Source organism: Anas platyrhynchos, chromosome 1 (genome assembly GCF_047663525.1).
Source record: "Anas platyrhynchos isolate ZD024472 breed Pekin duck chromosome 1, IASCAAS_PekinDuck_T2T, whole genome shotgun sequence".
NCBI classification, from domain to species: domain Eukaryota; kingdom Metazoa; phylum Chordata; class Aves; order Anseriformes; family Anatidae; genus Anas; species Anas platyrhynchos.
The window spans coordinates 125,827,375-125,843,745 of NC_092587.1; the positions used below are offsets into that span (position 1 = coordinate 125,827,375).

Consider the following 16,371-nt stretch of genomic DNA (forward strand, 5'->3'; position numbering starts at 1 on the left):
CGCACCTAGCTTGGTGTCATCTGCGAACTTACTGAGGGTGCACTCAATGCCGTCATCCAGATCATTGATGAAGATGTTAAAGAGGACCTGATGAAGATGTTAAAGAGGACCAATGAGAACATAGGGTAAGGGAAGAGAAAAGAACAGAGGAGTGTGGTTTGGGATCAGAGAGATGTGAAAGGCATGAGAGAAAGTACAAGGACAAGCTGAAACAAAACTGAAATAGGTATCACAAACTTACACACTAAAGAAAAAATACCTTTAGTGATGGGCAGGCACAGCAGCATTCCTATCCCAAACAAAACCATAATTTAAAGGCCAAATCTGACTCTAACCTTGAAATATGATTCAGAAAAATCCCCTAATGAGCTGCAGTACATCTGCCCAAACCCAAATAGATGAAGCCCTCGCTGCCAGCCCAGTTACTCTCAAGTAGAGCTCTTGTAAAAGTGGTTCATGGGTTTCCACACAGCTCTTGCCCTCTGGGAGATTTGTGGGGCTTTGCCATGGATTCATGCTCCACGGAGGGGAACAGGCAGGCAGGTTGTCTGCCCTCACAGGCCTCTGAGATAACTCTGTGGGCTGCTGCTGCAGTAGCCTGGTGCCAGAGTACTCAGGAGAAACTGAGATGTGTGGCAGCAGGACAAGCAGCATATGTTTTGATGAGCCACACACAGCATGCTGTATGATTTGCTCTGTCTGCTTCAGGAAGAAGAAATGTGATGTTGATAAAGCTAAATGTCAAATTATCAGAAAGTGAAATTATTTTGAAATGCCAATTTAGAAATAAAAATCCCAATTCCTGCAAGAAAATAATTTTGGCATATACGAACTGATTTCAGACACTTTCAACCCAGACCACCGAGAACAACTGCTCATCTTTTGGGACTCTGAGTGAGGTTTTGTTTCCCACATAGGTGCATTGCCACGTGTACATGCCCCGCTGGATGCATACTCACTGCGGTCCACAGCTGAGCTTGGCGTTGAGCTGGAGGCTGAAGAGAAGCCTGGCAAAGCTGGCGAGCCCAGAGTTGTGGTATATTTCTCAGACCAAGAGATGTTCTCTCCTCCTGTCTCTGTGTATGTGTCAAGAGTGGCGTTGAGGGTGGAAGCTCCAGCATCCCCTGTGACCGGTGGAGCTGTGCTGGGGCCACCTTGAGAGTGGACTTGAGGCCCTCCAAAAGCTGCATGACTTCTAGTGGCACTAGGGACTGTCTGACTTGATAACATGGACAATGGTGAGCTGCTTTGCTCTTGAACTGCTGTGTCCATGGGTATATTTGTGAGAGCAGCCTCTTGCTGCGATGCATCAGGGGAAGCCTCTGCCACCGAGCTTTGCTGTGATGGACTTAGGGCGGTCTGCTGCTCTGCTGTCACGGCCGGTTCCTCACTGGCTGCCAGCTCCCTGGCCATGGGGCTGCTGTCGCTGCTGAAGTCCATGTGTGGTTCTGTGTGTGGTGCCAGGCTTTTTTTCCAAGGAGCTGGAGGAGTACTGGTGGGAGAATCATGATGAGGTGCTTGCTTCTCCCCCAGGGGCAGCACTGCAGGCAGGTGTATGGTGGTGCTCATCTCAGAGCCTACCATCTCGGTGGCAGAGGGGGAAGCAGAGGTTGCAGGGCTTACTTCATGAGCAAACTCAGTGCTGTCTGCTACTTCGAGAGCTGTCGTGTCAGTGAGAGGGTTCATGATTTCACCTGCAACACAACAGACACACTTGCAGTGGAATATGAAACGGGACAAGGAGACACCAGGGCATGCCAGGTCTGGCCTGCAAATTGGGCTGAGACCACACAGACACGTGCAACAGCATTACAGAAACAGGTCTCGGATATTTCATTAAGTCATTGTAGCATGTGTGATTTTTATGGTAGTGAATCTGATTTGTGCCTACACAAAGAAGCAGATTTGGTTCCTGGGTCTCCTCTTCTGGATGGCAGGCATGGATCATTACAGTGGAAAAAATTAGGCATACAGACACCAAAAAAAGGAAAAAATATGCCTCGTGTCTCTCTGCAATCAGTCTTCAGGCTGTCAAAGGAGTGCTCAGAGAGATTATATGCAAAGATATATATAAGGTTTATCTTTGTGTTCAGAGAGGTTCTCTTTAGCTAGGGACAATATAGATGCAAAGGTGCATCTATATACACTTTGTGTGCTATATAAATATTTGCAAGAAAAACAGGTAGAAAAACTTGACTTATTCCAAATTTTCATGGCAAAGGGAAACTACATGCCAGTCTTTTGCTCACCTTCACAGTTTCTTCCAGGTCGGGATGGATTGGTGTCCACAGTTGTCTTGCACCTGCACAGGTACGAGCCCATCACGTTGATGCAATCTGCAAACACGGAGCAGTCATTCTCGACGTGGGAAGCGCATTCATCCCAGTCTGTAAGAGCAAAACCAGACCAGTCAGACAGCCCTCCAACTGGCTGCACTAAGCTAGAAATCTTCACAAATCAGTCCTTTCTTCAGCATTTGAATTTAAGAATGTGGTCTGCCTTTTTCACCATTTGCCTGACAGACAAGCTCTGAGAGTTGCAGAATGCTATCTGTGTTGTTGTGCTGTCACATAAAAATTAACATTTGTTCTTGCACTCTTAAGCATATTTTCTCAAAGTACACATTATTTTTTCAGATCTTTTTAAGATTTTTTTTAATTTTTTTTTTAGAATTCAAAACATTATAGCAAAAAAAAATACTGTAGGTTTGTACTACAGCTATATCACAAGCATATAGTTCTGCATACAGTACCTCCAGATCCATCAGATAATGAATAGTTCTGTTACCACTAGCTACCACTAGCTGGAATACTAAATACAGTCTGAATCCAAATTGTTTTCTGCTTCAGATAAAAGGTAAAAGAAAATGAAAACAATTCCCACAAAAAAAAAAAAAAAAAAAAAAAAAAAAAAAAAAAGCACTCTTCAAGAGGAAATGCTAGGGGCAAAAACTCTTTTAATAAACCATTTATTTTCACAGGTAACACTACACAGCTGTGACCCTCTTTCTGATAGTCTCAGAAAAAAAAGGTCCTTGTTCATCAAGGCATGAATATTCTGTAAAGGTGCTCCTTAAATCTAATTTCAGCCACTAGCCACTCTGAATAAGTGAGAGATGCTCCTTCCATGGAGTTATGTACCAGTTTTATGGCTGAGTATCTTCACTCTTGAAGGATTTTGTTCTGGAGTCTTATACTACCATTTGCACCCTGCTCCAGCAGACAGGCAAAGTAACGCTTTGCACATGAATAATCTCAGTGAATTCCCTGTGACCTCTCCCTGTGTGCACTCACTTGTGCACATACATGCATTCACTGCCTCGGGGCAGAAAGTGAGGGAGAGCAGAAAACTAGACTGAGCACTGTGTCTTGGGTCAAATAATTTTGATCAGAGGCTAGAAAATTGTTTTGAACAATGTGTTGTCATAAGTGCTTCTTCTGCAAACATGCAGAGATTAGTCACTGTGATTGTTACTCAGAAACAAAGGAAAGTCCCTGTCTAGAAACAGAAAGCACAGAGCATGTGTACATGCACATATGTGTGCATCTTCTTGCTTGCACACAGGCTTCCCCAACCTCAATTCAGTTCTTTTTCCTTTCTCCCCCATTAGATAATTGTTGCCATTAGATAATTCCTTGTGCCTATGGCCAGCATCTCTCTGTTAATCTACAGCTTAAGCCACTCGGAGGAAATACAGAAGCATGCAGGACTGACTAAAGCACCAGCAATGAAAGTGCTCTCCCTGATGACTTATTATGCTGTGAGGTAACTGTGGCTCTTGATAGCTTCAAACACCACCCAAGAGACGCTCCAGTGCTAATTGCCAAGTAACTTACATTCTCTGGCTCCACAGGGCTCTGGGGGTTTCCTTTCCCATTACTTAGCACGACTTTTTAAGCAACCCGTCTCTGATAGCCACATTCAGCTACACATCAGGCCAAAACACTGATCTTATCTCCTCAGTGCTCCAGGGCAATAGTACATGCACTCTCTGGTCTCCCCCTTTTGGCTAGTACCTTCCCCACAAATACCTCAACCAACAGTCCTACTACAAGCATTATTAAAGGAAAGGAAAGGAAAGGAAAGGAAAGGAAAGGAAAGGAAAGGAAAGGAAAGGAAAGGAAAGGAAAGGAAAGGAAAGGAAAGGAAAGGAAAGGAAAGGAAAGGAAAGGAAAGGAAAGGAAAGGAAAGGAAAGGAAAGGAAAGGAAAGGAAAGGAAAGGAAAGGAAAGGAAAGGAAAGGAAAGGAAAGGAAAGGAAAGGAAAGGAAAGGAAAGGAAAGGAAAGGAAAGGAAAGGAAAGGAAAGGAAAGGAAAGGAAAGAAAAGAAAAGGAAAGAAAAGAAAAGAAAAGAAAAGAAAAGAAAAGAAAAGAAAAGAAAAGAAAAGAAAAGAAAAGAAAAGAAAAGAAAAGAAAAGAAAAGAAAAGAAAAGAAAAGAAAAGAAAAAGAAAAACACCACTATGTTTGCTCTGATTACACATTGTACCTTTAGGGGGTACATGCAATGGGTAAAAATCCATGAAACTCCTTGCCAAATGACGTTGCAGATGTGAAATGTTCATATGACTTCACAGGGAACCCAAAATTGAAAATTCAGCTCAAAAGCCCATGGAGGAGAAATCCATAGAAAACTCTTTGGATTCAGGGAATCCTGGAACTGAAAACAGTTGGTGGCTAACAGAGTATTAGAGAGGGATGCTGCCTACACTTGCCATATTCTTGCATGATATTATGCTATATGGGCCTGACTCCGCACAAGTCCCCTTTTCCTTCCTTACCATGCCTCACAAAACAGACCATTTAGTGCCTCTATTAACCATGGCAGAAAGCCTATTAATTACATGAGACTACAAAGAAAAATGCCATTGCTCCACTCCCTGCAGTTCTGCTATCCCTCCTGGCTTCTCATCTTTGCAGTTCCAGAGCTGAACTCTCTCCTCTGCCACAGTCACGAAACCAAGCACGTTGCCTTTTGGTGGCCACTGGGGACGCAGGTGGCATCACTCCACAGGTGCAAGAAGAGCCGTGTGGTCTTACTTCCAAAGGGCCCATCCCAGGGCACTCAGGGGTGAGGAAGCAATAGAGCCTATTATAAAAATCCTTTCCTAAGTCTCCCTCCTTGAAGATCTTAAAAGCCACCTAGACATGGTCCTGGGTAGCCTGCTCTGGGTGGCCCTGTTGAGCAGGGGGATTGGACCACATGGCCTCCAGAGGTCCCTTCCCATCTCAACCACTCTGTGATTCCGTATTTCCTCCATGCGCTGCACTCTTTGGCCTAATTTTCCACATCTGACTTTAAGAAACTCACGTCAAACAAATGCCTCTCTGTGCAGAACTAGGAAATAGACCACTTTGCTCTAGCCCTAAGGAGGAGTGGGGGAGTTGGCTGCTCTCCTGGATAAGAGTGCTGCTACTGGAAGCCATCTGGCTTTTGTGCAATTAAAAAAAAAAAAAAAAAAAAAAAAAAAAAAAAGCACACAACTATCTCCTTCTTCCCCACTCCTTCAGCCACAGGACACAGCCCCTGTGCAGCCAGGAGAATATCAATAATGTTTGTAAACGATCTTGCAATTCAGTTCCTGTTAGCACTGTGATGTTTGCAGGCTTCAGGTGCAGTTTGTCTCTTCTGTTTTTTCCTGTCCTCCCTAACCTCTGCATGCTCTGCAGCTCCAAAGGGAGCTTTCCCTAATTGCAGCAAATAAGCTTTTAAGGGCTCAGTACATGGAGAGAGAAGAATAGCCCATTTTGTTGACTTTGGCAACCCTTTGAGCTCTGGCTGGCTCTGCCAGCTGGGAAACCTGAAGCCAGAACTTAGCCCTTTGAAGATAAAAATGGTGATTACTGAAGATCAAACAAAGGCCTAGTTTAACATAAATTCCGTACGTGTTTCTTTAGTCCTATTCACTGAGAGGACATTTGGGAATTTCTCCTACCAGATTTCCTAAACCCTGGCCCAAGTACAACTCCACAGCCTTGAAGCACGAAACCATTTAGAGGGCATGAGTATCTAAGGGCTACAAATACCCCAAAGTAATCCTGCCCTCAGATCAGTGTGAGAGAGATATTTCAAACTTTCCACAGTTCACAAAGGAGAGAGAGAAAGGAAAATTAATGTGGAAATTAAGGGCTCCCCTCCTCATTAAACACCATGGAGGGAAGCGGTGCCTGCAGCTACCTGGGGACAACCACTGCTCCTTCTTCTTCATGGCTTTCCCTCCAACAAACCATCTAAACTCCACATATTTTGTCTTCCTATGAAGTACTTTTCAGGAAGAATGCTGGTGATACTGTGCATGATCAAAATATCAACACTGTTCTGTTGTCAAAAATAAATAAATAAAATTTAAATTACCTTCTATTGCAGAGTTCTGCTGATCCACCAAAAGTACAGAGCCATTGTACAGGTAAGAAAGTATCGGGGCAAAGGTGGAGGCATCAACTGGAAACCCAGGATCCTGCACAGCAATTTTGAGCCTAACAATGATGCTCCCAGCTCGCAGGGATTCGGTCTGCACTTTCAGTTTCCCAGCCTCATATAAAGCAGTAATGTTGGGTGGAAATGAATTCGCAATCTGAGTAGAGTTAGAGAAGCAGTGACAATCAGGAACCCAGCAGACACAGATGATTTTTAAAACCACGGTGGTACTGTTTTTAAAGGTTTATATACATGCAACATCAGTAGGAAATGTGGTAAAAAGAAAAGTTTCAAAATATTTTGGAGACTATTTACACACACACACAGGTGTGAGTCTCCTTGGTGAAAAAGAAAATGTATTTGAGACAGCCCACCTTCAAGGAAATATCACAATTACACCATGGTTGATTACCAATCAAGTAAGCAGACATGTGAATTGAACAAATGGTGTTCCTCTAAGCATTAAATACTGATGTCAGTATATGAGCTGGGCAGGGGTTAGTGGTTTTGCCTCACGTCCCTAGAAGACATCTCTGTTCTTGAGCCTTTTGTTTGTACCTCCAGCTAAAAGCATGCCTTTGAGCATTCAGAGCAGCACCATAAATCAGCTCATCTTTGCTCCCATTCAGGCAGTTTGCTCCAAAAATTCCTAAGTACAAGCAGTTAAACTGACCTAAGTTCAGATCTGGGTGAGGAGGCAAGAAAAAAAGCAGAGAGGAAGTGAGAAGGGGATGCTGTGCTCCCAGTGAGGCAGAAGCAACACAGATGGGCATCACTCCTTTTCCTTCCCAACTTCGTGATGTCAGTTAGGTCTGCGTCAGCCTTAGAGGAGATTCACTGACAAAAATCCTCCTGCACAGCAAAAGCAAGCAATTTGCAACTGTGGAAAATAAAACCACGTCAGGAGGTTTGACTTGCAGTTTCTCATGAGTAAACGCCTCTTCTGGACTGCCTTTGAAAATACAGCCCCAATGTTGGTGCAGTGTTTATTTATTTATTTTCCCCTCAGATTTATATTGACAAATGTTTATGAGTGCCCTTTTGTTTTGGGAAAGTCTAGTTTTGGATCAAGATCTGAATTCCTCTGTCTGGGCCCTGTGCTATACAGCAAATCTGTAAGAGGCTGCCACATCTGAAATGTCTTGCCTGTTTGGGAAGCTGAGAGCTGGAAGCAGAGTTCATGACTCAAGTTTTGTTGATGGCTGATTACACCTGAGCATTGACAGTGGCTGCACGTGGGCATGCAATGAATGGGGCTGGAGAAGAAAGCCCGGCCCCACCGCTCTGCTTAAAGAAAAAAAGAGCTCTGCGAGCAGCCAAACACTTAGGGAGAGGACAGCACTGAAATGAATGCCAGCAATGTCATTTCAATAATCCATTAAAGAGCCTCAAGTCAATTTAGTGTGTGTTTACTGCCAAAGTAAAGATCCAAGGAAAGGAGTCCCTGCTGCATGCCTGGATTTCTAATTCCTTTACTCTTCTGTAAGGGAAAATTCTCATAAGCTCCATTGCTAATAAGACCAAGGGCTTGATCTGTTTAGTCAGTTGGATTTTGTTTTAATTATAAAGAAAGGTCATAGGAAACAATATTATAATTTCCAGGGGACATTTGAGCCAGGCACAAAATACTCTATTTCATTAAATAAATTCTAAATTGAAGAAAAATACATTACCCAGATATACTTTAGCATTACCTCTGTAAGCAACAGTCTTGAAAATTCTTCATATGCTGAGCTACTGGCTTCACGGAAATCTTCAGTGAAATTATAGTTGAGAATCCTCATAGTAACACCAAATATCTTAGCCTCTGTAAGACACAACATCAAAACACAGATTGACAAAGCAGAAGAGGAGAAGATCCAGTCAGAACTGATGCACCCAGACCAAAATGTTAGATGCACAGCCCAGCACTGAGAGTCACCAGGAACACAGTGTCAGTGTTGGATCTATAGCCACCATCACCTTCATGGCTATTTACCTGTTTTAACATTTTGATGGGAGATGCTGGTTTTTCCACAGGTTTCATAGCTGATCTCCACTGAATACATCACTCCTGCTTCCAGTCCAGACACATTCATTTTCATTTCCTCTGTTTTCAGGTTTTGTACAATCTCCTTGCCCTTGAACACTTGGACTTGGAAAGTATGGTTTAGTGTAGACTCAACATGCCAGGACATTTCAAAACTATTGCAGGTGACACTGAAGATTCGGTGGTTTCTAATTGCAGAGGGATCTATTGCAGTCCCAGGAAGAATCATCACAGAAAAAGCAACATTTCTTCTTTAAAGCACTGTGATATCACAAATCCATTATACACAAGCACTTTGATAGTCAGTAGGGGAAGCTCCTCTTTACATTATGACAGAGCAGATTTGGTCCCCTCATCCATGAACCATCCCACTAGACTGATTAATTGGGTATTTACTCTTTTTATTTCCTTTTACTATATATTTATGTGTTGAATCTCTAGTAACATTAATAACCATACAGTGAGCTACAGGCTCAGGCAGCAGAAATAAGTTTGGAAGAGTGAATCTGTGTACTCTACATGTCTTTACACCTGCTTTGCTTGTCACTTTCATCATTAAAATGCACCTCTTCAGGTAAAGGCTGCCTTGATTATGCCTGGAAAAAACCCACAGATGGCAGCTTTTACAAGCTGGGGGTGAAGCAGGGGTGAACATTTTACCTATTTATGCCATGCTAGTCCAGCACAATCAGTGTCACATCAATGGGAAAAGACAGAACCCTTCAGAGATGATTCCTCTCCTCAAAGGAGGAGGAGGTGTCTAAATCGGGCAGGGTGCATTGCCTTCTGGCAGGGCCTGCCTGTCTCCACCAGCTAGAGGGAGAGCTGAGATGATGAGGACAGACTGGGCACAGCTCCTGTAGACAGCTGCGGTCGAGTAAGAAGAACATCAGCCCCCATGCTAAACTAGAGACCACAGCATGCTGCTGCCACAACATCCATTCCTTCATGCTAATGGTTAGCCTCAGGCAAAGGGTTGTTTTCTTCAATTATTTCAATCGGACACAGTTGTTTCCAGGCTTCTGAGCCAGGTCGGTGCCAAAAGCACTAACAGCCATACCACCCCTGCTCTAGAAGGACTTTGGTCTAATTCCTTTAGTTTCAGTTTGGACCAGAAGCTGTGGATAAAGATGAAGATCAAGAAAATTCAGCCTGCCTCTGCGAACTAGACAAAGAACTACTTAAAGCGATTTCCTCCCACAAGAGAAGAACAGGATGTTGTTAAAAAAAGATTGTGACCACTCTCATCTGAAAGGACTGAAGTCACTGATACAAAGATAACTCTGTCAGGCTTTGTTCCCATCACAGTCCCTCAGACAGCTGTAGCGCATAGCAGGGAGCATTCACAGAGGCTAACTTAAATACAAGGTGGCTGTGGCCAGGTTCTTTGACTCGTGCCTCACCAGCATCCCAGTGGCCATGGCCAGCAGGAGCTCAGGAGGCAGATCCTTCTGTACCTCAGTGTGGGACAAGCCCAGGATGTGCATTCAGCAGAGCTCAGGGACAAGTGAGTGGTGCCAGCCTCCTACAGGCCTTACTGGTGTGCTTCCTCATGCTGGAGAATTTGGATTACCTGTGGAAGAACTTGTGCTTGAATAGCACACCAGGCACCAGTGGATCAAGCCAGCCCCCCTCTTCCAGCAGCAGCCATGGGGGTAACAGTGGGGCTTCTCCAGGGCTCACCTCACAGCTCCACAGCCCCTGATCCAAGTCTCCCATTACAGGACTCTCCTGCCATTTCTGTAGGAGGAGATTCACTCCAAAACTACCATCAGCTTTTGTGAACACCCTCTTGTAACTCAACTAGCCCCAGGAAAAAGGGATCACAAAGCGCCTGAATTAAAGCAAGACAATATTCATTCAGATCCAAAGTTACTTACAGCACCCAGCATCTGTAGATTGGTTAGTTGTGGACAAGAGACTTGAATTATTTATAGATGGAGAGCTATTGCTAGCAGTAATGGGATCCAGCTCTGAGCTTGGAGTAGACAATGCCATGCCTAAGGGACAAACAGCATTATCGAAGAGTTAAAGCATTCCTAACAAAGCAAATCCAAAGTAATACCATTCACATTTTCACCAGCTGAAGAGTAGCAATAGAAGTAATATAAATAGAAACGAAAATAAACGTATTATCATATCACACAAGCATAAAGCAATACATTATCTTAATTTTTGAGATTAAAGGATTGTTAAATTGTTTTCTAACTAGAGCATTGGATCTGCAAGCACTGATTTATCTCATTATCTTTAAGCCTATTAGCAGGCTCATTGGTGTCTGTTGGCTGTAAGTACATGCCTATATTCGTTGCTGAACTGGTGCTGAGAATTATTTCATGCATCGCTGAACTCCAGCTGCCTCCAGCAGAGGACTCGCTAACAGTGCAGCAGCTCAGGGTGGGATTGGACAGCCACGGAGTGCAGGCTGCAGTCACACAGTCAAAACAGGAAGGAGACTTCATGTACAAATAGCGTCACTAATCGTGTTCCCCCGGGAGGCTGGGGACATGTACTGACAGTGAATGACTTGCTCTGAGAAGCAGTCAGGGTCAGAAGCTAGAGGTATTGGCAGGTAAGGACAGCTGCAGGTGAGGTATGAGAATCAGCCTGGAACTTTTACATAAATACACTGCATTTCGTCATGAACAGCTAGCAAGCGGGCTTATACTGTGTATTCTTCCAGCAGGAGGAGGAAGGGCACTGCATGCTCCAGAAAACTTTACCTTATAGTTACTCCTGCAGTTGGCAATAAAGCCCAGCAGAGACTTTCTCTGTGCTTCCCAAAGTGGCACCCACATTTCTTACCATCCTTTCCTGTGCTCAGCTGCTGAGGGCTGACATCTGCATGTTCATTCTCAGGGCTGCAGCTGTAGTAACCCTCCAGATTTACACAGGTGTTTTGCTTAGGACAAGCGTTGAATTCAGCATAGGAGCATTCATTGACATCTAAGAAGAAGAACAACATTTACACAGATACTGACAGCAGCATCAAGACTGCAGTGCATGTAGACCTGCTCTGGGTAGGATAAATTCTGTTTAAATATGCAGTAACTCTGATTAAGCAATTCCAGATTTATGTGGGCACAATGAAATCAGAATGTCGTCCTTCCCTGAAACTAGCTCCCATTCGGTTATAACCTCATCACTTTTTAGTCAGATTAATTGGGTTAAGATGGCAACTAGCAGCAGCTCTGTCTTACAGTTTCAGGGTGCCATCCAAACCTGAGAGAAGTCAGTGGCAGGGGAAGGAGATCTACCCAGGGATCTCACTGAAATCTGGCAGGAGTTTTCAAAAGTAAATACAGAAATAGAAGTGATGACAAATAGTGCTTATGGATGCATTTCAGGAGGGAAAATATTCAGATGACTATGCAATAATAAATAGATTAAATTAATCTAAACCAAACACATTTAAATATTTACCTAACTTTTAAAAAGTAGGTTAATAAACAAATACTCCTTGTTTCATGCAAGTATCTGGAAGCATTACAAGTCCATAAAAACGGAGTATATCTGGTTCCCAAGAATACTAAAAACACTTAAGAGCCTATTTAATATGACTAGTGATTGTGCTACAAACTTGAATACCTTTGCTTTTTCATATGAAGTAGGGCTATGCTATTAGGAGAAAATACATTTATTTGAGGAAGCAGAAGTATTCCACTCCAAACTATTTATTCCAAAATTAACTACAACCCTCTCTTCATCCTATAATACCTGGGTTACAGCCACATTTGCAAAGGTTAGAAGATCCACTATACTCTGTTTTTGAAAGCCAATTGATAGTCATGTAGACAAAATCCCAGGTGAAGAGGGATGAAGCCCCCTGGAAAGGCTTCCCTCAGTGATAGGATTATAATAATTAACCTTGTACATCCGTGTCAATAACTTCATAGACACGCTTCACAATGTCTTTCAAGGAAGAAGAAACCTCTGCTAGTGGAGCTGGTTGATGCAGTCCGATGAGAACCTGAGATGCCACTGTCCCAGAGTATATTTCTGCTTGGTTACTCTGGATATGGTGCACAGAGGCATTCAAGGGCTGTAATGCACCAGTAATCTGGAAAACAGGTGAGCAAACACTTTGGTATCTCATTTCTTTATCAGTACAGCTGTATACAAATGAGACATAATCTATGCAATGAATATCACCAGAAACCAAGTGCAGAAAGCACCAATTCAGAAAATTCAGGAAAGCAACAACATTTAGTTATATATTTATGCAAGGTGAACTCTTCTTATTATGACATTTCACAAAAGAGTTACACGTAACTACATGTAAGAGTATAGTAAATCCAAGTTAAGGAAGATGTGGAGCTGCATGTCAGATCTTACATGCTTAGACAGGATATAACACAAGAAAATATGGAAAAGTCTCTTTGACATGTAATGCTTAAACACCAAAATTGCCATAGACAGAATATACTTCAGACAGGCTTTTAAAGTGCACCCAAACTGTCCAACACTCCCCATGTCAAGCAGCTAAAAGGACTGCTGACAAAGGGAATAGAAAGAAAAGGGAGAAAGAAAAGGGAAGAAGGCTGATACTGAGAACTTGGAGAGAACCAAGGACTGGTCATTGCAACTGGGAGTCAGAAACCAGAGAAGGGTGATGGTGATGGACTGAGCATTAGAAGTCAGTATAGCAGACAAGGACTGGAAAACATTCCTTTGGGTAGTGGTTCATTGCTAATCTTCATTTCTTATTTTCTATTTTTTGAGTGTTCAACTTTGCCATAGCTTGCTTTAGACCAGCTGTAACAGTCCTAGTATCAAACCAGTGTAAGAGTCTTAGATCACTGCCCACTACTCCTTGCCACACAGGTACCGGGCCAAGGTTTCTCACTTTTTCAGGGTATCAGAAGTGGGAATTCAGGTAGGAGGAAGGATTAAATTCATGCAATATCCCCACACTACTGCGACCATCCATATTATCCTGGGTGTCAGTGCTAAACTGGTATAGGAGAAGTTTCCTTTGCTACTTGCCCATACCTACATAGAAACTGTGGAGGAACGGAAATAAAAACAGTGATATAGAGAACTTTCTCCTTGGCTACCTTTCAAAGGCCATAACCAAGTCTGGACTTCTCCATGAGGTGGTGACATGTACTAGGGAAAAGGCCTGGAGGATCTTTGTCCAAGTTCATTTATGCTTTTGCTAATTACCACTCAATGGACAGAGAGATCCCCCTTGTCCAAACATGGCTGTAGTTTGTGGCCTGGCTCCTTCCTGTAGACCCTTCTTTAAAGAAGTGGGCCAGAAGGGCAAACACCTCACACCCTTGCTATGGTTTGGTTTTCTTTGGTTGCCTCAGTTTCTTCCTCCCTGCGGTGGCTGGGGCACTGAGAGGCAGGCCGGGCTGCTGCCCTGTGGGCCTGCTCATGTTGTTACCATGGCCACTGCTCATCCACGCAGGAGGCAGAGCCTCCGACTGATGGAAAAAGCAATTCCCTGCTGTCTCCTGAGGCGCTGCTGCTGTGGGAGAGGTGACAATGAAATGCCCTTGCTCCAGACAGGGTCCCTCACCACCAGCCTAGGTTCTCACTGGGTTCTGGCACTGCACAATCCACCTTCCATGTAGCTCCCAGTGTCATGGATCAGAGCTCTCTCTTGAAAGGTTCAACTCAAAACTAAACCATGCAGACCATGAAATCCAGACACAGCCTGTCATAAACTCAAAACGGAGCTGAGCTTAAGCTGGAATAAAGCAGGAAAACTATTTCAGACTGTGAAAGCTTTCTCATCCTCTTGGCAGAGACCTGAAAAATTTACTATAGAAGCTGCTAGATCAATTTTACTTGAGCCCTGTGAGGATGAGACTGACATTCATCAACCAGCAATACATGAGGGCCAAAAAACAGGGTGAGCAGCTGGCAAGGTGGTATCCAGCTCAGAGGACCATGGGTTCCCTCCTGGGCTGAAGCAAGTGGTAGTCAGCAAGTAATGGAGACGTAGACATGATGGGCAACACACGAGGGTGCCTGAGTTTGTACATACCATGGAGTGCAAAAGGCGTGAATGGTTCAGAAGGTGGGAATCCACTCTGATTAATTCATTAAAATCCATCTTCACCAGCACTGTCACGTTGTACCAGAATATCCTTTCTGAAGCGTACAAAATAAAACGGCCAAGTCATCTGAGGTAGGATGCTATACAAAGCTACGGAGCTGTAGGCAGGCTCCAAGAAAACAAGGCAAACTTTAACTTTGAGATTATGAAGGGCCCATGTGCAGCCATCAGCTACTGCTCCAGTCACCATATGCTGCAGACAGCAGCATCAGCTGAGGAGGAGAAGCTATGTGAGGTCCAACAGACCTGTAACAACCCCTGCTCAGCTTCACAGGCTCAAGCACTGAAAGCGAATATCCTGGAGCGAACCCAAGGCAGATTCCCATATTTGTTTTATGAAGAGCTATGGTAACAGTTGTTGTTCTGCCCACTCCCACCCTCAGAAGGAAAAAATAAGCACATTTCTATTAGAAGCAGTCTTGAATTTATCAGTAACATACCCTCTGGCTTTGGATCCACACAGCCCTCTCCTTTGGATGAGTTGCAGCACTTTTTAAGCCCTGGACATTCAGCATCGAACGTGCAAGGATAATCAGATGTTTCCATATTCTCCATTGGACAGATACCAGGTCTTGAGGCAAATACACTGGACCTGTTGAGCGCTAAGTAACAAAAACATTTCTGAGAACAAAAACACAGAAAATTGTTTCCATAAAACCATGCCATTTAATTTATAGCAAACACTTCCTCCTCATTTTAGAAGTGTGTCTGTTCAGAGGTTTTCATGGGGACAAAACAGGAGCCTAAATGCCTTTATTTCATTTCAGAAGTGTAAAAGTTCTCAGAATTTTCTCACATTCATGACATTTCTGCTACAGAAATATTGAACTCATAGTTTTCCACTAATGGCAACGTATAGACAGATAGATAGGCAGCATGGTAGATTAGATAAATAAATGGATTCTAAATGTGGAGAAATCGGAGCACTGCAAGACAGAAAATGTACGTGGTGCCAGCTATGACTAATCCAAATGCTGTATAATGATCAAAGCAAACAGGTAGCGTCTACGCTAGAAATCAGAAGTTTTTATTTAATCTTTTCCATTCATTTTGTGGTTACAATTTTTTGATCCTACAAATTCTTGGTCCATTAACCAGGCAATTAAAGTCAGCCTAGAGAAAAATAAAAGTTACTCCTGTCATAGAAGGTTGCAGTGTGGGAAAACCACATTCAACATAATAAAGTCCACAGCAAATGAAAGGTCTATAGCACACTATAGATCTATCATGAGCTGCCATTTCCGAGGGTTTCCAATTTCTGTTATCCCAAGGCTCTGAATAAAAGTAAATCTGAGGTTTCTGAGAAGCAGAAGGGAATAATGAATCTATGACTTTTGGCCTCAGCAAAGTAGGCTTCTTAAAAAGGCAAATGATACTGATTCATCAAGTTTTAAACTAAATCTCTGTCACTTGCTGCCACATGCACAGGCCAAGTCCCCCTCTCCTCCAATCCATGCTAGACTGGAACTGATTGCAGAGAGCCTTGGCAGATTTCATAACCGATCTCATGCTTAGCACTAAAAACCCTCAGTTCAATCTGCAGTCCATGGCATGCAGAACTCAACACGTATAATTTTCAGGCACTTTTGCATCTGGGCATGCAGTCATGTTTGCATTAAGAAATAGTATATTACCAACAGTGGTTTTAATATTATGGTCTTTACCTTCTAGTGGTCCCATAGTACACTTTTCAAGGGTCTTGGAAAGGTAATTTAGAAAATTAATTATCATTTAATAATAGGGGTCCACACCTCTGCTGAAAAGCGTGCCAAACCCCATAAGCTGGGGAACAGTGAAGGCGCAGAGTTGAGACTCTCAGCAGCATGTAGGCTATTTGCACATGTAACTTTGAAGTTTT

At 43.3% G+C, this 16,371-nt stretch overlaps 1 protein-coding gene across 4 annotated transcripts in view; it reads right to left on the reverse strand.

Moving 5' to 3' along the window:
- The window catches only part of UMODL1 (uromodulin like 1), a 48,919-nt gene that overhangs the window by 22,124 nt on the left and 10,424 nt on the right, over positions 1 to 16,371 (reverse strand). For all 4 annotated transcript variants that reach the window (XM_072028502.1, XM_072028492.1, XM_072028486.1 and 1 more), the window contains exons 3-12: positions 14,954 to 15,115; positions 14,442 to 14,548; positions 12,311 to 12,503; positions 11,249 to 11,389; positions 10,324 to 10,443; positions 8,393 to 8,647; positions 8,109 to 8,221; positions 6,352 to 6,571; positions 2,250 to 2,387; positions 960 to 1,694 (exon numbers count right to left, since the gene is read on the reverse strand). In XM_072028502.1, coding sequence (XP_071884603.1) covers positions 960 to 1,694; positions 2,250 to 2,387; positions 6,352 to 6,571; positions 8,109 to 8,221; positions 8,393 to 8,647; positions 10,324 to 10,443; positions 11,249 to 11,389; positions 12,311 to 12,503; positions 14,442 to 14,548; positions 14,954 to 15,115 — 2,184 coding nt within the window. The remainder of the gene's footprint in view (positions 1 to 959; positions 1,695 to 2,249; positions 2,388 to 6,351; positions 6,572 to 8,108; positions 8,222 to 8,392; positions 8,648 to 10,323; positions 10,444 to 11,248; positions 11,390 to 12,310; positions 12,504 to 14,441; positions 14,549 to 14,953; positions 15,116 to 16,371) is intronic.